The 26,464-nt window shown below is 39.9% G+C and overlaps 1 protein-coding gene across 1 annotated transcript in view; it reads right to left on the bottom strand.

Annotated features, from left to right (window-relative positions):
- The window catches only part of ctnnbl1 (catenin, beta like 1), a 193,300-nt gene that overhangs the window by 61,583 nt on the left and 105,253 nt on the right, over nucleotides 1–26,464 (bottom strand). The window contains exon 12 of the mRNA XM_034173303.1: nucleotides 1,896–1,993. Within this exon, the coding sequence (XP_034029194.1) occupies nucleotides 1,896–1,993 (98 nt within the window). The remainder of the gene's footprint in view (nucleotides 1–1,895; nucleotides 1,994–26,464) is intronic.

Raw genomic sequence — 26,464 nt, 5'->3', positions numbered from 1 at the left:
GAGAAAAGGAAGGTTGGAGATTGGCCTATAATTATCTAAGATAGCTGGGTCAAGTGATGGCTTTTTAAGTAATGGTTTAATTACTGCCACCTTAAAAGCCTGTGGTACATAGCCAACTAATAAAGATAGATTGATCATATTTAAGATGGAAGCATTAAATAATGGTAGGGCTTCCTTGAGCAGCCTGGTAGGAATGGGGTCTAATAGACATGTTGATGGTTTGGAGGAAGTAACTAATGAAAATAACTCAGACAGAACAATCGGAGAGAAAGAGTCTAACCAAATACCGGCATCACTGAAAGCAGCCAAAGATAACGATACGTCTTTGGGATGGTTATGAGTAATTTTTCTCTAATAGTTAAAATTTTATTAGCAAAGAAAGTCATGAAGTCATTACTAGTTAAAGTTAAAGGAATACTCGGCTCAATAGAGCTCTGACTCTTTGTCAGCCTGGCTACAGTGCTGAAAAGAAACCTGGGGTTGTTCTTATTTTCTTCAATTAGTGATGAGTAGTAAGATGTCCTGGCTTTACGGAGGGCTTTTTGATAGAGCAACAGACTCTTTTTCCAGGCTAAATGAAGATCCTCTAAATTAGTGAGACGCCATTTCCTCTCCAACTTACGGGTTATCTGCTTTAAGCTGCGAGTTTGTGAGTTATACCACGGAGTCAGGCACTTCTGATTTAAAACTCTCTTTTTCAGAGGAGCTACAGCATCCAAAGTTGTCTTCAATGAGGATGTAAAACAATTGACGAGATACTCTATCTCACTTACAGAGTTTAGGTAGCTACTCTGCACTGTGTTGGTATATGGCATTAGAGAACATAAAGAAGGAATCATATCCTTAAACCTAGTTACAGCGCTTTCTGAAAGACTTCTAGTGTAATGAAACTTATTCCCCACTGCTTGGTAGTAGTGAGAAAGATGACTCAAATTTGATTCCTTTAAAATGTCTTTTCCTCAGTCATTGGAAAACACAGTCTAAATCAATTTTGTACACATGAAAAGATGTGTGGGAGTATTTTGATCATTTTTCTAAGTTCTGTTAAATGTGTGGCGTCACTGGCATGCAAGTCCAAAATTAGCAATATTAGTTAATATACAGCTTCTCCAAAACTGTTAGTCCTACCAGTGTTCCATTTTGGCGCCTTCATCTTTGACCCAAAACACATAAGCATACCAAATGGCAAATGTCAGCTGTGCTCTGTTTGCCCCTGAACAAAGTTGCACGCATGCATGCACACACGCACAGCTGCTGTAAGCAGGTGGTTTTAATTTGACCAAAAAATAAAAAATAAATAAAAAAAACAAAACAAAACAAAAAAAGACAGTGGCTGAAGACTTTAAAACCACTAAACATTTCACTCATGGTACCAAGTGTCATGAGTCTCAAAAGCAACATGACTTATCTAAACTGACAAAACCAACTAAGCTACAAAACCACAATAAATCAATAACACTAACAACACTGTTAAACTACCGTAAACCACAATAACAACATTTAAAACCTCAAAACCCCAAACTCCCATGGTGCACAGCTCAGCATCCATTGTTTATTGGTTAGCTAAAATTGCTCAGTTTTCCCAAAAAATTTGTCCCATCAACTTTCTGTTTTTGCAGCGTTCATCCTTGACCCAAAATACATAAGCATACCAAATGGCAAATGTCAGCTGTCCCCGGTTTTTGCGTGATCGAAGCCATAAACACGCAGGCACACACACAAACACACACTCACGCACACACAGAGGCCACTTGGCTATTATAGTAGAGATAAATAAATAAATAATACAGCATTTTACCTTGCAGAAGTCTTGTAAAATTTAAATGTGACATTCAGAGAATAATTGAAGGAAAAACTTAGAGCAGGAGTAAAATAAATAAATAAATAAGGCTGACCTTCTCACAGTCGTTCTCTGTGAACTTGTTGAGGAGTCGGGTTCTCTGTTGGGACTTGAGATTTCTCAACATGGACGCGATGATGGAGCAGACGTGCTCTGTGGAAAATCAAGTGAGAAGAAATGTTTAAGATCTGTGAATGTCACACAGTATTTCTTTGTGAAAGGAATTCTGTGAAACATAGTACTCTGACTGACCCCTGTAAAAACACTAATACGGGATGCAAGCATGGTACATAGTCTCCAGGGTTTCCTGTATTCACACTAGCACCAAAATTAGAGACTGGAACCAGAAACGCAACTCAAAGCCAAGCTTGGTTTAAATGCTAAAGCAGGGGTCGGCAACCTTTGAGACAGAGAGTGACAATTTCAAATTTTCTAGTCAATGAGTGTGCCACTATCAACAATAATGGTAAAAATGACACAAACTACACTATAGTTTGTGTCATTTTTACCATTGTAAAATAAAATTCAGAATTTTATTTTACATAGGCATGCATATGAGTATTCCTTACAGATAAATAGACTGTTGTGCTCAGACACAATTTCACATTTTGCTTGTAGGCCTATAATCTGGTCCAAAATCAATGTTAAAAAAAAAAAAAAAAAAAAAACAGTAAACAGCAAAAAATACATCTACCAAAGACTATGATAACCAGATGATTTTATAACCCAATAGAACTGATAGTTGGATTTGTATTTTTTTTTTCTCTGAATGATTCAACTTCTGTCTCTTTTTTCTCCTCTGTGATGCTGAGGAGCACCCTCATGCACCCGTGTGTGTGTGTGCATCATTATACATAGAATCTTACTGTATTAATCTTCTTATAACATTCTTCTTCTTATGAACACATCTTATAAACATCTTATGAATCAACAATTAAAGAAACCTCTCATAAATCATGTGTGTGTGCGCACGCGCCATTATACATATAATCTTACTGTATTAATGTTTTTTATATATATAAAATTCTTAACATCTTATGAATCAACAATTAAATAAACCTCTCATAAATCATGTGTGTGTGTGTGTGTGTGTGCACCATTATACATATAATCTTACTGTATTAATCTTTTTTATATATATAAAATTCTTAACATCTTATGAATCAACAATTAAATAAACCTCTCAAATCATTTTAACAAAGGCCAATGACGAATAAAAATGCATCACAAACGAAACCGCCACACATTTTATATAAGCAAACAGCTACGTAATCAGTGTGGGCTGAGACTAAAATGAATTATAGGCTATGTCTCAATTAATATATCTTGCCTACCAGTCAGTGTGATCCCTGTCCTTGCTTTTCTTGGCTGAGCTTTTTTATCTGGGGTTCGTAGTTTGTCACTTTTAATTGTAAACACGCCTCAGAATGCTCCGTCGTCAAACGGCTGCGGATGGGGCTGAGCACACTTTTCATGTGCGAAAATACCTGCTCACACAGGTATGTTGAGCCGAACACTGACAAGAGGGCCAATGCAATGTTCTTGAGACAGCTGAACTTCTCTGGTGCAGCTCTATCAGCTGCATATCCACGTCAGAGGTGCAGAGCACTGTGGAGCGAATGCGCTTGGAAGATTGTGCTATCACTCAGAGATTTTTTTATTTTTTATTTATTTTTGCTGATGCTGGTCCAGTGTTGTGCGTGCCAGTGATTATGCCGCCGCGTGCCATAGGTTGCCGACCCCTGAGCTAGAGAGTATATATATATATTATATAAAATATACAATATATAAAATAAAATACTAATACAGCAAAGTGAGAACCTCGTATTTTGCTTCGTACAACAATCAATCAATCAATCAATTTTTTTTTATATAGCGCCAAATCACAATAAACAGTTGCCCCAAGGCGCTTTATATTGTAAGGCAAGGCCATACAATAATTATGTAAAACCCCAACGGTCAAAACGACCCCCTGTGAGCAAGCACTTGGCTACAGTGGGAAGGAAAAACTCCCTTTTAACAGGAAGAAACCTCCAGCAGAACCAGGCTCAGGGAGGGGCAGTCTTCTGCTGGGACTGGTTGGGGCTGAGGGAGAGAACCAGGAAAAAGACATGCTGTGGAGGGGAGCAGAGATCGATCACTAATGATTAAATGCAGAGTGGTGCATACAGAGCAAAAAGAGAAAGAAACAGTGCATCATGGGAACCCCCCAGCAGTCTATGTCTACAGCAGCATAACTAAGGGATGGTTCAGGGTCACCTGATCCAGCCCTAACTATAAGCTTTAGCAAAAAGGAAAGTTTTAAGCCTAATCTTAAAAGTAGAGAGGGTGTCTGTCTCCCTGATCTGAATTGGGAGCTGGTTCCACAGGAGAGGAGCCTGAAAGCTGAAGGCTCTGCCTCCCATTCTACTCTTACAAACCCTAGGAACTACAAGTAAGCCTGCAGTCTGAGAGCGAAGCGCTCTAATGGGGGGATATGGTACTACGAGGTCCCTAAGATAAGATGGGACCTGATTATTCAAAACCTTATAAGTAAGAAGAAGAATTTTAAATTCTATTTTAGAATTAACTGGAAGCCAATGAAGAGAGGCCAATATGGGTGAGATATGCTCTCTCCTTCTAGTCCCCGTCAGTACTCTAGCTGCAGCATTTTGAATTAACTGAAGGCTTTTTAGGGAACTTTTAGGACAACCTGATAATAATGAATTATAATAGTCCAGCCTAGAGGAAATAAATGCATGAATTAGTTTTTCAGCATCACTCTGAGACAAGACCTTTCTGATTTTAGAGATATTGCGTAAATGCAAAAAAGCAGTCCTACATATTTGTTTAATATGCGCTTTGAATGACATATCCTGATCAAAAATTATTAGTATTACCAGAGGTCAGGTTAATGCCATCCAGAGTAAGGATCTGGTTAGACACCATGTTTCTAAGATTTGTGGGGCCAAGTACAATAACTTCAGTTTTATCTGAGTTTAAAAGCAGGAAATTAGAGGTCATCCATGTCTTTATGTCTGTAAGACAATCCTGCAGTTTAGCTAATTGGTGTGTGTCCTCTGGCTTCATGGATAGATAAAGCTGGGTATCATCTGCGTAACAATGAAAATTTAAGCAATACCGTCTAATAATACTGCCTAAAGGAAGCATGTATAAAGTGAATAAAATTGGTCCTAGCACAGAACCTTGTGGAACTCCATAATTAACTTTAGTCTGTGAAGAAGATTCCCCATTTACATGAACAAATTGTAATCTATTAGACAAATATGATTCAAACCACCGCAGCGCAGTGCCTTTAATACCTTGGAGATTGGCCTATAATTAGCTAAGATAGCTGGATCAAGTGATGGCTTTTTAAGTAATGGTTTAATTACTGCCACCTTAAAAGCCTGTGGTACATAGCCAACTAATAAAGATAGATTGATCATATTTAAGATCGAAGCATTAAATAATGGTAGGGCTTCCTTGAGCAGCCTGGTAGGAATGGGGTCTAATAAGCATGTTGATGGTTTGGATGAAGTAACTAATGAAAATAACTCAGACAGAACAATCGGAGAGAAAGAGTCTAACCAAATACTGGCATCACTGAAAGCAGCCAAAGATAACGATACGTCTTTGGAATGGTTATGAGTAATTTTTTCTCTAATAGTTAAAATTTTGTTAGCAAAGAAAGTCATGAAGTCATTACTAGTTAAAGTTAATGACTTCATGACTCAGTCCTCAGTCCTCTGAAAGGGCAATCCCATTACCACTTTGTAACTTTTAAAATTACCGTACAGCACACAGCGAGCTAAAGGTGGACAGTGAGTGCACAGAAAACGAGGAGACAAAAACATTAATGACTTTCCTAAATCAATTCTAGGTGTGCTGGGGCATGCCCATCAGTTTTGATTGTAGGTGAATTGCATTTCTTCCGGTGATAACCATTTCTCCATCAGCTCACTGTGAGCATTTAGCAAGCAGTACAATACCAAAATAAAAATAAAAAAGGCCAGTTAAATGACTAAGTTAACAGTAAAAGCTAGTTAGCCCCATGAGACGTCTGTTACCTTGATTCACCATACATAAGATGTGCTATCACATCCGAAGAGCTGTTCACTCACTGGCTACACCACAATGTAACAATCACAGTATAATATTGCTCTGTGATTCGGGGTGGACAATATACTATACGCCGGGGTAACAATACAACAATGTAAAATCTCTGAGTCTATACAGGGGAGAAAAATGTAATTGGACTTTATCAACAAGAGGTCAATATTCTCTCTCAAAGAGGCTTTCCAGTTGCTAAGCAACAAGCATACAAGAGTCAATCCCATTTCTGTTTTTTAAAAGGGGTTGTGTTTGCCATCCGCTCTCTTTGTGCAATTCCCAACAATCCACAGCATCTTTATCCAGAACACTTCAAAACTGCTAAAAGTACAAACTCAAATAACTTGACAACTTCAGATTTTTTCAGAATACTACATGAATTACTGCCTTCACTGTGTGTTTGGGAGCAACCATAACAGGAAAATGCATTTTGATTTAAGAGAAAAGAAGTTCAATAAAAATATATCCCACACCAAAAACAACAACAAAAAACGCTACAATAAATTGCATTTCTGCAAATTCCTGAGTGAGATTAGACTTCTGTGAATGTACAAACTCTTGATTTTGTTGAGCTGCAGCAGCAATGACCAAGCGGCAACACAGATGTCATTTTGAGCCAACAAACAAGTAATTTATTTTCCAATGGAAAACTGGCCTCAAACAAGACAAAATTCATGAGAACACAATTCGAAGCTATAATGAATCCAGACTGAAATCTTCGGTGGCATTTCTGCCAAAGGCAAAAACATACAAATTTCTTTAAATAAATAATTCTATCTTCTGGTTGAGTGATGAATGTATGGTGCATCTGGAAGTATTCACAGTGCTTCACTTTGTCGAAATTTTATGTTACAGCCTTATTCCAAAATGGAGTAAATTCATTTTTCCCGTCAAAAATTCTACTCACAACACCCTATAACGACAACACAGAAAAAAAATTTGGAATATTTTTTCCAAATTTATTAAAAATAAAAAGTAAGAAGTCACGTGTACATACGTATTCTCAGTCTTTGCTCAATACTTTGTTGATGCACCTTTGGCAGCAATTACAGCCTCAAGTCTTCTTGAATATGATGCCACAATCTTGGTGCATCTATCTTTGGGCAGTTTTGTCCATTCCTCTTTGCGGCACCTCTCAAGCTCCATCAGGTTGGATGTAGAGCGTCGGTGCACAGCCATTTTCAGATCTCTCCAGAGATGTTCAATCAGATTCAGGTCCTGAATGTCCTTGAGTGGCTCTGGCTGGGCCACTCAAGGACATTCACAGAGTTGTCCTGAAGCCTGAGCCTGGTTCTGCTGGAGGTTTCTTCCTGTTAAAAGGGAGTTTTTCCTTCCCACTGCAGCCAAGTGCTTGCTCACAGGGGGTCGTTTTGACCGTTGGGGTTTTACATAATTATTGTATGGCCTTGCCTTACAATATAAAGCGCCTTGGGGCAACTGTTTGTTGTGATTTGGCGCTATATAAAAAATTGCTAAAAAAGCCTTTGATATCGTGGCTGTGTCCTTAGGGCCACTGTCCTTCCAAAAGATGCCCCAGTCTGAGATCAAGAGCACGCTGGAGCAGGTTTTCATCCAGGATCTCTCTTTGCATTGCTACATTCATTTTTCCCCTCACTCCTGACTAGTCTCCCAGTTCCTGACACTGAAAAACATCCCCACAGCATGATGCTGCCACCACCATGCTTCACTGTAGGGATGGTGCCTCGCTTCTTCCAAACATGACTCCCGGCATTCACACCAAAGAGTTCAATCTTTGTCTCAACAGACCAGAGAATTTTGTTTCTCATGGTCTGAGAGTCCTTCAGGAGCCTTTTGGCAAACTCCAGGTAGGCTGCCATGTGCCTTTTACTAAGGAGTGGCTTCTGTCTGGTCACGCTACCATACAGGCCTGATTGGTGGATTACTGCAGAGATGGTTGTCCTTCTGGAGAGTTCTCCTCTCTCCTCAGAGGAATGCTGGAGCTCTGATAGAGTGACCATCAGGTTCATGGTCACCTCCCTGACTAAGGCCCTTCTCCCCCGATCGCTCAGTTTAGACGGGCAGCCAGCTCTAGGAAGACTCTTGATGGATCCGAATTTCCTCCATTTATGGATGACGGAGGCCACTGTGCTCATTGGGATCTTCAAAGCAGTAGAAAGGTTTTTGTGCCCTTCCCCAGATTTGTGTCTCGAGACAATCATGTCTCAGAGGTCTACAGACAATTCCTTTGACTTCATGCTTGGTTGTGCTCTGACATATGCTGTCAACTGTGGGACCTTATATGTAGACAGGTGTGTGCCTTTCCAAATCATGTCCAGTCAACTGAATTAACCCCAGGTGGACTTCAGCTAAGCTGTAAAAATATCTCAAGGATGATCAGTGGAAAAGGGATCAACTCAATCAATCAACTTTTTTCTTGTATAGCGCCAAATCACAACAAACAGTTGCCCCAAGGCGCTCCACATTGCAAGGCAAGGCCATACAATAATTATGAAACAGAGTCTACGTCTAAAGCAACATAACCAAGGGATGGTCCAGGGTCACCCGATCCAGCCCTAACTATAAGCCTTAGCGAAAAGGAAAGTTTTAAGCCTAATCTTAAAAGTAGAGAGGGTATCTGTCTCCCTGATCTGAATTGGGAGCTGGTTCCACAGGAGAGGAGCCTGAAAGCTGAAGGCTCTGCCTCCCATTCTACTCTTACAAACCCTAGGAACTACAAGTAAGCCCGCAGTCTGAGAGCGAAGCGCTCTAATGGGGTAATATGGTACTATGAGGTCCCTAAGATAAGATGGGACCTGATTATTCAAAACCTTATAAGTAAGAAGAAGAATTTTAAATTCTATTCTAGCATTAACAGGAAGCCAATGAAGGGAGGCCAACACGGGTGAGATATGCTCTCTCCTGCTAGTCCCCGTCAGTACTCTAGCTGCAGCATTCTGAACCAACTGAAGGCTTTTTAGGGAACTTTTAGGACAACCTGATAATAATGAATTACAATAGTCCAGCCTAGAGGAAACAAATGCATGAATTAGTTTTTCAGCATCACTCTGAGACAAGACCTTTCTGATTTTAGAGATATTGCGTAAATGCAAAAAGGCAGTCCTACATATTTGTTTAATATGCGCTTTGAATGACATATCCTGATCAAAAATAACTCCAAGATTTCTCACAGTATTACTAGAGATCAGGGAAATGCCATCCAGAGTAACAATCTGGTTAGACACCATGCTTCTAAGATTTGTGGGGCCAAGTACAATAACTTCAGTTTTATCTGAGTTTAAAAGCAGGAAATTAGAGGTCATCCATGTCTTTATGTCTGTAAGACAATCCTGCAGTTTAGCTAATTGGTGCGTATCCTCTGGCTTCATGGATAGATAAAGCTGGGTATCATATGCGTAACAATGAAAATTTAAGCAATACCGTCTAATAATACTGCCCAAGGGAAGCATGTATAAAGTGAATAAAATTGGTCCTAGCACAGAACCTTGTGGAACTCCATAATTAACTTTAGTCTGTGAAGAAGATTCCCCATTTACATGAACAAACTGTAATCTATTAGACAAATATGATTCAAACCACCGCAGCGCAATGCCTTTAATACCTATGACATGCTCTAATCTCTGTAATAAAATTTTATGGTCAACAGTATCAAAAGCAGCACTGAGGTCCAACAGAACAAGCACAGAGATAAGTCCACTGTCCGAAGCCATAAGAAGATCATTTGTAACCTTCACTAATGCTGTTTCTGTACTATGATGAATTCTAAAACCTGACTGAAACTCTTCAAATAGACCATTCCTCTGCAGGTGATCAGTTAGCTGTTTTACAACTACCCTCTCAAGAATCTTTGAGAGAAAAGGAAGGTTGGAGATTGGCCTATAATTAGCTAAGATAGCTGGGTCAAGTGATGGCTTTTTAAGTAATGGTTTAATTACTGCCACCTTAAAGGCCTGTGGTACATAACCAACTAACAAAGATAGATTGATCATATTTAAGATTGAAGCATTAAATAATGGTAGGACTTCCTTGAGCAGCCTGGCAGGAATGGGGTCTAATAAGCATGTTGATGGTTTGGATGAAGTAACTAATGAAAATAACTCAGACAGAACAATCGGAGAGAAAGAGTCTAACCAAATACCGGCATCACTGAAAGCAGCCAAAGATAACGATACATCTTTGGGATGGTTATGAGTAATTTTTTCTCTAATAGTCAAAATTTTGTTAGCAAAGATGCACCTGAGCTCAATTTTGAGCTTTATGGCAAAGGCTGTGAATACTTACGTACGTGTGATTTCTTAGGTTGTTTTTTAAGTTTGCATTTATTTTTAATTAGTTTTGCAAAAATCTAAAAAAAAAAAAAAAAAAAAAACTTTTTCACATTGTCATTATGGGGTATTGTGTGCAAAATTTTGAGGAAAAAAATTAATTTCATCCATTTTGGAATAAGTAACAACAAAATGTGGAAAAAGTAAAGTGCTGTAAATACTTTCCGGATGCACTGCATATTGGATACAGCTAAGAAAAACTGTGTGTTTGCATGTTTGTTAGAATGCCTTATGTTAATGTTAACCATACTTGCTGTCCAGAAAAACCAGGCAGCTAACTGCCATTTCCAAAAGGACACTGCTTTATCAACTTGATCCATGTGGTAATTGATGTTACCACCTCCCAGCCCTGCAAAGGGGCTATTGATTGCCGGCTTTGGAGTGTTGTCTCCTAAGACTTTAAAACTAAACACCCACTACTCCACTGAGATTTGTGAAGGGGTGGAGGCAAGGTTACTTTGTGGATACAAGTAGGAGGGCAAAGCAGAGTAAAAGAGCTTCCTCATCTGTCTTCAGAAAGGTGTCCAATCGATAATTTATTTGCATTCTTTACATGTCACTTGAAGCACTGCATATAGAAACAGGACAGCAGATAACAACTTTGTATAAGGGGCTGCAAATGTAGCCATCATGCATCCTTATTCTCTATGTTTAACATTTCTCCCAGCTCTACTGTGAAAGTGTTGAACTTGCAGAAACATTCAGTTATCTCTCGCCTTTCCTCTTCACCCTCTACACCTCGGACTTCACCTACAACACGGACAGCTGCCACCTCCAGAAGTTCTCTGATGACTCCGTCATTGTGGGTCGCGTGTCTGAGGGGAACGAGCTGGAGTACCAGTTGGTAATCACAGACTTCGTGGACTGGTGTGAGCGCAACCATTTGTGTCTCAACACCAGTAAGACGAAGGAGATGGTGATCGACTTCAGGAGGAAACTAGCACCTCATCCACCGGTGAACATCCAGGGGGAGGACATAAAGACTGTGGACAGTCTCAAATACCTGGGTGATAACCTCAACAGCAAACTGGACTGGACTCACAACACCGACGCCCTGTACAAAAAAAGGTCAGAGCCGCCTCCACCTCCTGAGGAGACTGAGATCCTTTGGAGTGAGCAGGACTCTGCTTAAGACCTTCTACGACTCTGTTGTAGCCTCAGCTCTCCTCTATGCTGTCGTCTGTCGGGCCCCGGGCAGCACAGAGCAGGAGAGAAAGAGTTTGAACAAGCTGGTCAGGAAGTCCAGCTCTGTCCTCTAGACTCTCTGGAGGAAGTGGCTGAGTGGAGGGTGTTAACCAAGCTCAAATCCATCATGAACAACTCCTCTCACCCTCTGCACCAGAATGTAGTGGAGCTGACCAGCTCGTTCAGTTACAGACTGAGGCAACCTCAGTGCAAGAAGGAACGATACTGCAGGTCGTTTCTCCCTGCTGCTGTCAGACTGTACAATAACACTGAAATAACCACATGCAATAATATGCCCACAAATCACGTGCAATATTATTATGTCCACATACCATGTGCAATAACAACTCATTTACAAATCCCAGCACTAATGTCACCTTATCACATCTAAACTCCATTTCACATATTGTGAAGAAGATGCTCCTATCTCCCTTTCAATTCCAATCATGTTTATATATAAGCATATGTATACATATATATACACACATGTATATATGTATAGGTATGTACGTGGGTGTGTGTATATATATATATATATATATATATATATATATATATATATATATATACACACACACACACACTCAACAAAAATATAAACACAGCACTTTTGGTTTTGCTCCCATTTTGTATGAGATGAACTCAAAGATCTAAAACTTTTTCCACATGCACAGTATCACCATTTCCCTCAAATATTGTTCACAAACCAGTCTAAATCTGTGATAGTGAGCACTTCTCCTTTGCTGAGATAATCCATCCCACCTCACAGGTGTGCCAAATCAAGATGCTGATTAGACACCATGATTAGTGCACAGGTGTGCCTTAGACTGCCCACAATAAAAGGCCACTCTGAAATGTTCAGTTTTATCACACAGCACAATGCCACAGATGTCGCAAGATTTGAGGGAGCGTGCAATTGGCATGCTGACAGCAGGAATGTCAACCAGAGCTGTTGCTCGTGTATTGAATGTTCATTTCTCTACCATAAGCCGTCTCCTAAGGTGTTTCACAGAATTTGGCAGTACATCCACCCAGCCTCACAACCGCAGACCACATGTAACCACACCAGCCCAGGACCTCCACATCCAGCATGTTCACCTCCAAGATCGTCTGAGACCAGCCACTTGGACAGCTGCTGAAACAATCGGTTTGCATAACCAAAGAATTTCTGCACAAACTGTCAGAAACCGTCTCAGGGAAGCTCATCTGCATGCTGGTCGTCCTCATCGGGGTCTTGACCTGACTCCAGTTCGTCGTCGTAACCGACTTGAGTGGGCAAATGCTCACATTCGCTGGCGTTTGGCACATTGGAGAGGTGTTCTCTTCACGGATGAATCCCGATTCACACTGTCCAGGGCAGATGGCAGACAGCGTGTGTGGTGTCGTGTGGGTGAGCAGTTTTCTGATGTCAATGTTGTGGATCGAGTGGCCCATGGTGGCGGTGGGGTTATGGTATGGGCAGGCGTCTGTTATGGACGAAGAACACAGGTGCATTTTATTGATGGCATTTTGAATGCACAGAGATACCATGACGAGATCCTGAGGCCCATTGTTGTGCCATACATCCAAGAACATCACCTCATGTTGCAGCAGAATAATGCACGGCCCCATGTTGCAAGTATCTGTACACAATTCTTGGAAGCTGAAAATGTCCCAGTTCTTGCATGGCCGGCATACTCACTGGACATGTCACCCATTGAGCATGTTTGGGATGCTCTGGACCGGCGTATACGACAGCGTGTACCAGTTCCTGCCAATATCCAGCAACTTCGCACAGCCATTGAAGAGGAGTGGACCAACATTCCACAGGCCACAATTGACAACCTGATCAACTCTATGCGAAGGAGATGTGTTGCACTGCATGAGGCAAATGGTGGTCACACCAGATACTGACTGGTATCCCCCCCCAATAAAACAAAACTGCACCTTTCAGAGTGGTCTTTTATTGTGGACAGTCTAAGGCACACCTGTGCACTAATCATGGTGAATCTTGATATGGCACACCTGTGAGGTGGGATGGATTATCTCAGCAAAGGAGAAGTGCTCACTATCACAGATTTAGACTAGTTTGTGAACAATATTTGAGGGAAATGGTGATATTGTGTATGTGGAAAAAGTTTTAGATCTTTGAGTTCATCTCATACAAAATGGGAGCAAAACCAAAAGTGTTGCGTTTATATTTTTGTTGAGTGTATACACAAACACACACACAGACACTATTTCTACCTCATTTCTTATCTCTTGTACTGTCACAAGTATTATTATTATTACTTATCCTTGCACACACTGTTCGATGAACATTTTCCTCTACTTGCACCCACCTTGTGTGTTTTCTTAAGAGCTGACATAACGTGAATTTCTCCTCTGTGAGATCAGTAAAGTTTTATCTATTAGCCACAACATTCATGTTTCTGCCTCTGAGATCAAGAGACACCTAGGAAATGCTTATGGAGTCATGAGGTCACTGGAGAGAGGTGTTTGGTGGTGCAGATCTTTGTTGGAGTACAAAACCCCAAGTCTTTAAGGTCCTAGTGCTACCTGCCTACTGTAAGGTTGTGCAACTTGTATGCGAATCAGTGACCTAATGATGCCAGGGTACTGCAAAAATGACTGTGTCAAACAAACAGTTACGTCGCAAGACTCTGATAAGGAGTACCACTTGCATTGTGAGGGAGCGCCATGACATTCTGACTATGTGACAAATTTTTATGAGCATGATCCAGCACACAGATGCCTCAGTGTGGAGGATCCCAGCAGGATGCACACATTTCATGTGGCTGTGGTAGATACATAAATGTATTTCCCCAAACCTCAACACAGTATGTCATATAAGGAACAAATAATGTATGATATAAAATGGTTAATTCAATTAAATTTAAGTCAATTTGTTTAACTTATCGAGTGCCAAATCACAACAGTGTCGCCCCAAGGCGCTTCACAAAAACAATTCAGAAAACAAAATTAAATTAAAAGATCAATTAAACAATTAAAAGATCAAAAAAGCACAATAAAAGTATAAAAGAAGTAAAAAATAAATAAAAAGTATAAAAAGCATATTGTAACAATACGCTGACCATATAAAAGAGAAAACAAATGTGTCTTAAGTCTGGACTTAAACGTGTCCACAGGGTTCCACAGACCACGGCCACAATAAGAAAAAGCAGACTTTTTAATTCACCCTAGGGACACAAAGTAATCCTGTATGCTGCAAACTCAAAGTCCAGGCCGGTACATAGGGTTTAACTAAATCAGCTAGGAGGTCACATGCAGGCCCGTGAATAATTTTATAGGCCAGGTAATAAATGTTGGAAGAGAAAATCTTGTGCTTTATGCAAAACTGCAATGGCTTTTGGCATTTTAGATTTTAACATAATTAATGTGTTTTCCAGCTTAATTTATCATCAATATAAATGTCAAGAAATTTTGTATCTGTTACAATTTCAATATCATGTAATAATAATAAATTTCTGCTTACGTTCCTGGACTTATTCCCAAATATGATACACTTAGTTTTACCAAAATGGATCGATAATTTCTTTGAATCGAACCATTGTTTAAATTTCTGTAATTTATTCTCCATCATGTCCAGGAGCTGTCCCAAATGTTCCCCACTACAAAACACAGTCATATTATCAGTAAATAAAATCCAACTTACGGACTTGGAAACCAAACATACATCATTAAACAGAAGTGGCCCAAGGACTGAACCCTGGGGCACCCCACTTGTAATTAATTAAAGAGCCAATAACAATTTTATTTACTTATTTTTATCTCAATTACTCTCATGCCCTGATGCCCTTTCAGCCAGTCATTATTCTGTCCACGGTAGTTTTACAAACATCACTGTCTGGGGAGAAATACATTTTTAATAGCTCCAACAACAATATCAAATATCATTATTTTGGAAATCAGTAATAATTTCAGCACATCTGTAGCTCTTGGATCAGCTGTTAAGGTTGTTCCAAGATGTGATGATAAAGACAGTTTTGACTTGCTTTGCTCCACACACAAGTCAAACCGCTAATTACATTTCTCATAGAAGTAGCTTGCTCTAGTAACTGTTATATAAATACCTAAAATGCAATTTTATCTGTGTGTATGTGTATGTTAAGCAGCAGACCCTTGGTGGAGTTAGTTTTGTGCAGAAATGCCTTATGGTAGTTTAAACAGCCATAGACCTCTTAAACATGTAAAACAGTGTAAAAATGTTTGATTCATGTTTTTCATCCAGGTTTTAATGTTTAAGGAGCATATTTTAAAATTACAGTTGTGTTGGATTTAATAAGATTATTATTAAAGGAGGGTAATATTGTACAAATTCTCTTTTTATCTACCTTTTACATTTTCAAAGACATTCTCCTGCTTTATGCATAACTTGAGACTCACACGGCTTGTTTGAGACCTCTGTATGGAAAAGACATATGGAAAAGAAATACTCCTTATACCCTCTGATTTTACCTCAGATTATTAAAAGACAAACAGTACCCACCCCAAACCCACCAGTCAATGTCTGAGGATTGCCACTGTATTCCAAAACCCTGATATGCAAAGTGAAAACTACTACTTTACACAGAAACACCACCTTAACTGAGGTGATAATAAAGGATTAATAACCAAGCAAGCAGGGCTAATAATTTGTTTATTATATGGCTCTTCGGAGCTGTGTTTTCATCTTGTTGGTCTTCATTTTTCATGTCCACTTCAAGCTCATTTGCTGTTAATTCCTCCAATTCAAAGTCATCGGTGTAATAAAATGCACAGAATGGTCCTCTTTGTCGCTCATAATTTCTTTGTCCGCGTTTTGCTTTGTTTCATTTCATGCCATGAAAAATTGTAAACAAAGTTGCAAATCTGATGCACGATTCGGATTGATTGTCATGGTAACGGTTTGATATGGGAAGATATCAGACAATTAGAATACGCGTAGTGTCATAGTCATAATAATACATATTAATACACTTTGAAGTGCAGCAATAAGTCATGCTTAATGTGTGCTATTTTTTACAAAGTTGACCAGTTAGAGTTTATTTTTATACTAGAGTATTTCTGCAGTTGTTTTTGCAAAGGTTATATGCCCACTGCTTTTACGTTTCTGAGTGCCTCGTATTGTTCCTACTTTGTGCATCATGATTTGAAGGGTTTCTTTCTTCTCCACATGGAGGCACAACAGAGTAATTGAACATTATTTTATATTATTTTTGTCTTGGTGGATCATGGGATTTATTTTCATTGCATGCAAAATGCTGATGAGTCGACTGATGGCTGTGGTAAACGCTGACATGAATGAATGAAGTGCTGTGACTCCTTCAATTTTTAAAGCGCAGGTCGCAGCGACATATGTCGAAAATATTGTGCAATGCCCAAAATTTTTCGAGGTACTCGGCGTATTACGCCGTATATCAGTGTGCTTCAACGTGCTCTTAACTTATCAAAACTGTACCCATAACTTATTAGACGTACGCCCACGTATTCCCAGCATTTTTAATATGGTTGGTAGTGCTGGCTAAATCATCAAGGTGTGACAGTGGTGTCAAGGGCATTTAGCAGATACACTAGAATACAAATAACACAATATTCAAATCACCCAAATGAGAAGTGGCGGATGAAAGGTTGGGGAAGTAGGCTTGTGACCAGAGGGTTATAGGTTGAATTCCGTGATCAGAGAGTAAAAATGATTACAATGCCCCTTAGCAAAGTCCCCAATGAGCGCAATACAAATGCAGCTCATTTGCCATTTTGTCAAGATATATTGTACATATATGCAAACTGAAATGAGCAGTGATGCCAGTAACGCGTTACTCTAATCTAACCACTTTTTTTAGTAACGAGTAATCTAACGCGTTAATCTTTCAAAATCAGTAATCAGATTAAAGTTACTTCAAGTCACTGTGCGTTACTATTATTTTTGCATTGTGGGTCGATAGCAGCATCAAACATCCGTGGGCAGGAGGTCGGGGTTCGACTGAACTGCCCACTTTAAGTGAGCTGTGAGCTTTTCATCCGCAGTTTTCTGCAGCAGCTACAACTCGTCCTCACCTCTTAAAGCACCTCTTACACCTGCACTGAGCTTTACAAAGACATTTTTATGCTTTTTTTTCTCCTTTATTTAGAATTCTGAGCTGAGCCGCTCCATATCTGCTCGCTAAAAACAGCTGATCCTCCGTGACGTGTCAACAACTAACTATTTTCCACTCAAATGCACCTAAACTCTCTGAGAACCACATGATGTGAAAAAGCAGTAAAACTTTCTTACCTGTAAATCTGGTCATGTTTTCTGCATAAATAAATGTTATCCATTATTTGTGCTCAAACACCAAAGCAGGGGCGAATCCAGATGGAATGGGGGCGGGGGGCAAGGATGTGGCCTCCCCACAACACCCCTAGATTAAAGGTCCAGTTTTGAAGCCTTTTTTTACTACAACTACTAATACTACTTATAATAATAATAATTTCGACAAGTAAAATGTTTAGAGAGAATTTAAATGTTAGAAAAATGTTAGAAAGAATTTAATAGTTACATTTATAAAACAATGTAGGTTAGAAATGGCAAGTTTTACTGTTACAGTGCTGTCAACAGTTAAATATAAGGTCAAGAAAGAGGTCTTTATTTTACTTTTTATAAAACAAGTATTTATTTTCATTGAAGTCAAGAAAGGGTGACTATAAAGTGAGTTTTGGCAAAACAAGTATCATTGTCATGTTGAGGTGGCAGAGGGTTGTTGTCGGCAACCGGGGGAAAGTAACTAAAAAAGTAACTAGTAATCTAACTTAGTTGCTTTTATAATTGAGTAATTAGTAAAGTAACTAAGTTACTTTTTCAAGGAGTAATCAGTAATTGGATTACTTTTTCAAAGTAACTGTGGCAACACTGGAAATGAGTAAAACGATATCTACTCTCACCCTGTTTCTGCAACAAGCCATTACCTAAAGAACAAATTCGCACATTTAAAAAGACATATGGATATTAAGTACGCATGTCCGCAGCCAGGATTTTTGAGCTGTTCAAAAATCGGGATGCGGATAATATCCGCCTTACATACTCCATATATACACAATTCATACACAATACATACTCACTCTATGTGCTGTATATCTGCCGTTAACCGCTGATATCCGCAACTGACAGGGATTTGCATCTTGGCAGCGGACCGAGACAGTGTGTAAAACAGATATATAGCGTGCCCATCGTGTCCACATCACAAACTAAAACATGTTGTAGCGAATGCATACAAATTGGCCACGAATAAAGCGTTTTTATTACTTATCTGCTTTGCAGCTGATTTGCGGACAATCTGTGAATGCATAACAAACACGTCACGTAAACGCAAAGTATTATATGTGGCAGAAAGCGACATACCTGCCAGTCAGTGCCGGTCCAGCTGTGTAGATCCACAAAGACATAGCTGCTGCAATCCAGGACTTTTAACACCAACAAAAGGAAGAGTTGCTGTTTAGCCACAACTCACGCTGCAGTTTGTTTTCTGTGACACTCTCAAAAAAAAAAAAAAAAAAACTACACCATCTCACACCCCGAGCGGCTTCCCCCCTCCCGCTCCCCAAACTCATGATGAACAGTTAACCCTCGCATGACAACATGAACAAACTCTGTGATCAACTTGTCCAAGTCCAGCAAATGCTCCAGAGGCTGTATTGTTGGTGTGAACAGTGATGCCGAAAGGCCCGAGTGCGCTTCTTTCATGACCGCAATGCAGATGCAGTGCACGCGCAACATATGTGCTATGCATTCATAATACACCCGTAATACTGCCGTGATAATCTCAATGTGTCGGATCAGTTTCCTCACTACATGCGTTATATAACCGTGACTGTTTATCATATATTCGCTATATATTATTAATATATCCGTAATTCATACTGGGAAATTTGTCATTTTTGGCCATTTTTGTTGCGGATGACAACGAAAGCCCGCAATTTGTATACTCAATTCATGCACAATTAATCCTCTCTCCAGTGGGACAGGGCCCTAAGGAAAAAGACGCGTGACAATACAGACAACAAATGTCCATATCCTATAGAATTCAACAAAGTTATCTACAGCAGCACCGGATCCATATAGCTGGCCAGATCTGTTCTACACATACAATGACACACTAATGATTAAATAAGTGTTAAAAGGTGACTGTTTTTTTTAAAGACATATTAATGAAGATAACTGTTTAGTAATCACCTGTTGTTTTTGTGTCATGTTAAAAACGTTTAATTAAGACATCTGTAAAAAGACAGCAGCTCAGTGATCCCACACTGTTGAAATATGAAATGTAAATCTGACAGTTAACTCCGTATCCTGCAGAGGACAAGACGCTTAGCAGCATCTACTCCTCCAAATCTATGTGTAGAAGATGATCACATGCCGTTTTATGGCAGCGTCGTACAAAGTGGTAGAAATGTGAGATCGTACATGAGCTACATATGCTCAGTGCGCGCGTGTTGATCTGGTAATGACAAGGTCCTTAAGTGGCTAGTCAGAAAGAAAGCACATTTTACACCAAAAATGCATTACATGTCCATCCACAAGAGATCTAGGCTGACTGATTGATGTTTAATAATTGTTAGCTGAAACTGAACAGTTTCAATTTTATAGCTGATGATGTGTACTTACAAACTGACACTACATAGTACTTCCTCAACAAGCTTGCCGTGTGTCGTATTAAGACGTTGGTAGGTGCTGGAACATTTGAAGGACACTGCAGTGTAACAGTGTACAGTGCATATTATACAAAATAAAGCACTAAATATTTTGTTGTATCTGATAGATAAAAGTTTGAGCATCCCTAATGATTTCCATGATTTTCCTTTATAAATCATTGGTTGCTTGGATCAGAAATTTCAGTTAATATATCATATAGCAGACAAACACATTGATATTTGAGAAGTGAAATGAAGTTTATAGGATTTACAGAAAGTGTGCAATAATTCTTTAACAAAATTAGGCAGGTGCATAAATCTGGGCACCCCAACAGAAAAAAATTCATCAATATTTAGTAGATCCTCCTTTTGCAGAAATAACAGCCTCTAAATGCTTCATATAGCTTCCAATGAGAGTGTGAATTCTACTTTAAGGAATTTTGGACCATTCTTCTTTACAAAACATCTCAGGTTTGTTGGTTTCTGAGCATAGACAGTCTGCTTAAAATCACACCACAGATTTTCAATAATATTCAGGTCTGGGGACTGAGATGGCCATTCCAGAACGTTGTACTTGTTCCTCTGCATGAATGCCTTAGTAGATTCTGAGCAGTGTTTAGGGTCGCTGTCTTGTTGAAAGATCCAGCCCCGGTGCAACTTCAACTTTGTCACTGATTAATGAACATTGTTCTCAAGAATCTGCTGATATTGACTGGAATCCATGTGACCCTCAACTTTAACAAGATTCCCAGTACCTGCACTGGCCACACAGCCCCACAGCATGACAGAACCACCTCCAGATTTTACTACAGGTAGCAAGCGTTGGAATGCTGTGTTCTTTTTCAGCCATGCATACCGCCCCTTGTTATGTCCAAATAATAATAACTCAATTTTAGTTTCATTGGTCCACAGCACCTTATTCCAAAATGAAGCTGGCTTGTCCAAATGTGCTTTAGCATACCTCAAGCGACTGTTTGTGCATCATGCAGCATCTCTGTGCAAAGTGTGCTGTATAGTTGAACGATGCACAGATACACTATCTGCAGCAAGATCATATTGTAGGTCTTTGGAGCAGGTTTGTGGGTTGACTATGACTGTTATCACCACCCTTCACTTCAGCTTATCTGAGATTTTTCTTGGCCTGCCACTTCGGACATTAAGTAGTACTGTGCCTGCGTTCTTCCATTTCCTCACTATGTTCCTCACAGTGGAAACTGACAGCTGAAATCCCTGAGATAGCATTTTATATCCTTCCCTTAAACCATGATGTTGAACAATCTTTGTTTTCAGGCCATTTGAGAGTTGTTTAGAGGCTCCCATGTTGCCAGTCATTAGAAGAGATGCAAAGCAGGCAAACATTTGCAAATGGCCACCTTAAATACCCTTTCTCATGATTGGATTCACCTGTGTAAGGAGGTCAAGGGTCAATAAGCTTACCAAACCAGTTTTGTGTTCCAATAATTAGTGCTAAATGTAGTCAAATCAATAAAATGACAAGGGTGCCCAACTTTAGGCACCTGCCTAATTTTGTTTAAATAACTATTGCACATTTTCTGTAAATACTAGAAACTTCACTTCTCAAATATCAGTGTGTTTGTCTGCTATATGATATATTTAACTGAAACTTCTGATCCAAGCAATCAATGATTTATAAAGGAAAATCATGAAAATTATCAGCGGTGCCCAAACATTTGCATACAACTCTATCTGGTCTAACAGCCAACACACACTGGCTAGGTTGCATCATTTGACACCTGTTATACAGAAGTGTCACGGATACAGAAGATTACAGGTGATTGCATAGGACAACCTCAGACAGAGCCTGTCTAAGACCCAAAATCTTTAATGAACCCCACGCTTTCAGAGTTGAATAAATGAGGAGATGTTCCTGACAAAATTTGTAACTCCGTGAAACAGATACTTTGACAACTATGCCAATGTCACATGCTAATTGGTCAGCTGTACCCTGGGATGACTGCCATCTTTTTTCCCTTCTCTATCCTGAATGTTGAACTTTTTCCACAAAATTTCTTAGCTCGATAGAGGAGAAACGTCAACAAAATGACAAATTAATAAAAACTGCAAGAGGGGAAAAGTGTGAAGGGAATCCAAAATTTGTTCATACACAGAGGTTTTTTCTTCCCGATGTGACAGATACACTGGTTCTATGCAAGATTCTGCAACAGCCTTAATCAAAATAGAACAGCCAGGATGTGGCCTCATGGGAAGTGAATGTGATGTTTTTGGTTTTTTTTTTTGTCTTGTTTGTCCTGTGTATTTTACCACAAATATCTAACAATGTGGCTTGTTGTGCAGCTAATTGTCCTGATGGATCACTGAAGATGCTTGTGCTTCAGTATTTCCATCAAGTGAATTTTCGTGTTATTTAAACCTGTTTTCCAATGGCATTAGCACTTTTATTAGATATCAGTAGCTTGAGGCTACATGATTACTGAGGAAATAAGCAAATCATAATTTATAATAACCACACCCAAGCAAACTATGATAAAAAGCATTGCCCAATCCCCAAAGATATGACTTGACTTAAAACACCCTAACCAAAGTTAGCCTGTTAGCGTAGCCTGTTCGTTAAGTAAGATGGGGACATGGTGTGACGTAGGCAGAGTAAGTGCTGCCAAAATGGCACCACCTACAGCAGCAATGTTTGGGCCTTCAAAACATCTCTTCCGGGCATCTGTAGAAAACATATGGGTAACATCACAAAGTGTTTGTCCAGTATGTCTGTCCAATACCATGTAGGCACAAGACAATTTATTCCCATGATTTGAACGTTCATTCTCCTGCAAAGATACTGGAGTCACCAAAACACCTCTGTCCTGCAATGTTGAACTTTCCAAGGTTTCTGAAAAGTAGTGAAACCTGGTCATCCCTTTTGAGACAAAGAATGCCAACCCATTGGACAACCCGTGAGCACATCACCACTTGCCACCCTCCAGAAACAGAACCCCTGTTGCTTTCTGGTGGCTTCTTCTCCATGGGTGATGATCTGAATGGCAGCCTCAGAGTTACTCCCATGTAGTGTAGAAATAAGAGACAGTCTGAGCAGACCATATCTTCAAAAGCTTTCAAGTCTTTAACTAAAGAGATACATATACTTATATCTAAATATACTGCGATGGCAGATTTTATTGGAAGGATTAGCGTTCACAGAGAATGAACATGATCAAACCCTATCAGAGGAACGTGCAAACATAAAGCTGATGTTAATTAGATGAGCATTTACACAAGGATCTAAAGGCAAATCTCTCCCTTTGAAATACACTAATAATATGATTAAGGAGCCTGACTGACAACACAGATTACTATCAAATTCATATCATCCAAAATGCTAATGATCCCAATCAGTGCTTGGTGCTGTGACGACTGATGATCAAACGAAGGTTTCATTTGAGTCTCTGCTTTTGATTGAGATATGACACCATTTTTTAATAATTAAATCCAGATACCGACAGCAAACTGGAGCCTTTGTAGAGTTCAACTTCCTTGACTGGAGGAGTGGAGACCTATGCTGTACTGGTATACTGTTATGCGTGAGCTTGAAGGGCTGTGGAAAGACTTGACACCATTCTGTGGAGGATGTGTGGTGCATGTAGATGAGCGTCAGCATTGGAAAGAATAAGGAAATGTGAAAAGGTGTGGGATGAACTCCTGTTACATCATGTTTGAATGAGTCTTCTATACTGAGAGGTGGGTAGTGGGGGATTGGGGGTTTGCGGTAAGGACTGAGGAAAGTATGAATACAGACTGTGAAAGCTGGGCCTCATGATCATTCTGACTTTTTGGGCTTTAAGCAGGAGGTGTCAGAAAAGTTTCCCATATTTCAATGACTGATCTGGAGCAATACAATGACAGAGTCACTAATTGCCCTCTGTTTCGCTTGGACTGTCATCTTCACCTCCTGGCTGTCCTTTCAACCAGGAGGTGGAAAGACTATATGCTGAAACATTTCTGTCTGAACAGTATGTTCTGATAACTACGTGTTGTGGTTTTGCTCTGTTTTGTTAGTTTGGCCATAGCAGATGGTCACCCACAGTGTCTGGTCTGCTTGAGGTTTCTTCCTATAATTAAAAACAAAAACAAAATAAAATCTTCTGAGGGTTGTTTTTCAATGTGTTTGCTCATGGGGAAGATAAAGGTTTAAATATTACTCAAGTGTTGGGCTGCAACGAATGATTATTTTCAATTTCAATTTATTACGGCCCAAGCAATGACAAAGTCATCCGATGAGGACCCTCTTGAAATCGTGCTGTTTATTACTATTTTTCTTCACACTTTTCAAGGCCCAATTTTACCCTTTTCCTATCCTCAAAAACTCACCAAACTTTGCAAAGTCGTCCGGCTGGATTTGAAATTCAATATTTTGGGAGTCGTGTACATGCTCGCAACGAAATACCAGCCCCGACAAATTTTTAAAAGACCCTCCCCCTTTCTTTTTTTTTTTGTCATAGCCTCACAAAATTTGATACACATATTTACCATGCTGGGATGCATAAAAAAGTCTATTAACGTCGTGGTAAAATGTCGAAAGGAAGTTGGCTATTTTGATTTGAAATTTCGATTTTGAGGTCATTTTTGCCATTTTCACTACTTACATTTGAACGAACTCGTCCTAGGGATTTCATCCAATCATCTTCAAATTTGGTACACATTATCATGATCCCATGCTGATCAAAAGTTATCAAAAGAATTTCTGTAGGTCAAAAGGCATGGTTGCTAGGGTTCGTCAAACGTTTCGGAGCACACCGTTTCACTTTGAACGGTTGTCACGCCCACATACTTCATCGTAGATTCTTCAAACTTGCTGGACATGATGAGGGCTCCGCCCTGAACATCCCCATATATTAATGTCCCACCTAACTCATAACGTCCCCCAGTGGTAATAGGAAATATCCTATTTATATTTTAACGGGTACTGATGTCACATAGTTACCACCATCAACTTCAATCCACTTCTAAAACATGCAGAACAAGTTCGTGAACATACGAGGTCTATTAGATAATAAACCGACCCTTTTATTTATTTTTTTAACTATATGGATTTGAATGACGTGCGATTACACCAATCATGCTTGAACCCTCGTGCGCATGCGTGAGTTTTTTCACGCGTGTCGGTGACGTCATTTCCCTGTGGGCAGGCCTTGAGTGAGATGTGGTCCCGCCCTCTCGGCTGAATTCCTTTGTTTCACACGCTGCTCGAGACGGCGCGCGTTGCTTCATCAAAATTTTTTCTGGACCTGTGAGGAATATCCGAGTGGACACTATTCGAGAAATTAAGCTGGTTTTCGATGAAAAGTTTAACGACTGATGAGAGATTATGGGGTGTTTCTGTCGGTGTAAGGACTTCCCACGGAGCGGGACGTCGTGCAGCGCTTCCAGGCGCCATCGTCGGCCTGTTTCGACCTGACGACATCCTAATTTAAGGCTTAATTCACCCAGGACATCGTGAGAGAACAGAGAAGATTCAGAAGAGGCCGGCATGAGGACTTTATGCGGACATTCCACTGTTTAAGGACATTTTGTAATGAAAGACGTGCGCGCAAATTCGCCGAGTCGTTTCCGTGCCGACTCGGCAAATCTGTGTGCGCCGCGACAGGAAAAACACCTCCGTGTTGAAAACCATTTGTAAAATTCAGGCGGCTTTTGATGGCTTTCAACAAGTGAGTAACTGAGAAATTGTTTAACAGCTTGGGCATGTTCCAACGTGCCCGTTAAGGTTTCCAACGGAGGTGTTTTTCCTGTCGCGACCCCCCACGGTCGGGTCCGGCCCGACATGCGACTCTGCCCGCACGTTCTTTCATTACAAAATGTCCGTTAACAATGGAATGTCCGAATAAACTCCTCATGCCGACTTCTTCTGAAAGTTCTCTGTTCTCTGATGACTTACTGGGTCAACAGAGCCTGAAATGTGGAAGTTTTCAACTTGAAACGGCGAGACACTGTTGACTCGAAGCACAGATCGCCGTCAGGTGCCGTGGGCCGTCCTTGTGGCGACACTACCAGACCAAAATCTCTCATCAGCCGTTAAAATTTTTACCGAAAAACAGGTGAATTTATCGAATGGTGTCCACTCAGTTCTGCCTTACAGTTTTGAAAAAATTTGATCAAACAAAGCAGCAGTCTCTGAGCCATTCCTAAACAATAAAAAAAAAAATCGACGAGAGGGTGGGCCACTCCTCACTCAAAGACTGCCCACAGGCGAATGACGTAACCGACAGGCGTGAAAAAACTCTCGTATGCCCACGAGGGTTCAAGCATGTCTGATGTAATCACACGTGATTCAAATCCATATGGTTTTTGAAAAAAATAAGGTCGGATACTTTTCTAATAGACCTCATACATGATGATTGCTGTGAAGCTACGAGTAATGGCATCTGTG

This window comes from Thalassophryne amazonica, chromosome 6 (genome assembly GCF_902500255.1).
Source record: "Thalassophryne amazonica chromosome 6, fThaAma1.1, whole genome shotgun sequence".
NCBI lineage: Eukaryota > Metazoa > Chordata > Actinopteri > Batrachoidiformes > Batrachoididae > Thalassophryne > Thalassophryne amazonica.
Note: the sequence above shows the minus strand (reverse complement) of the source record. Positions and strands in the feature narration are given on the sequence as shown.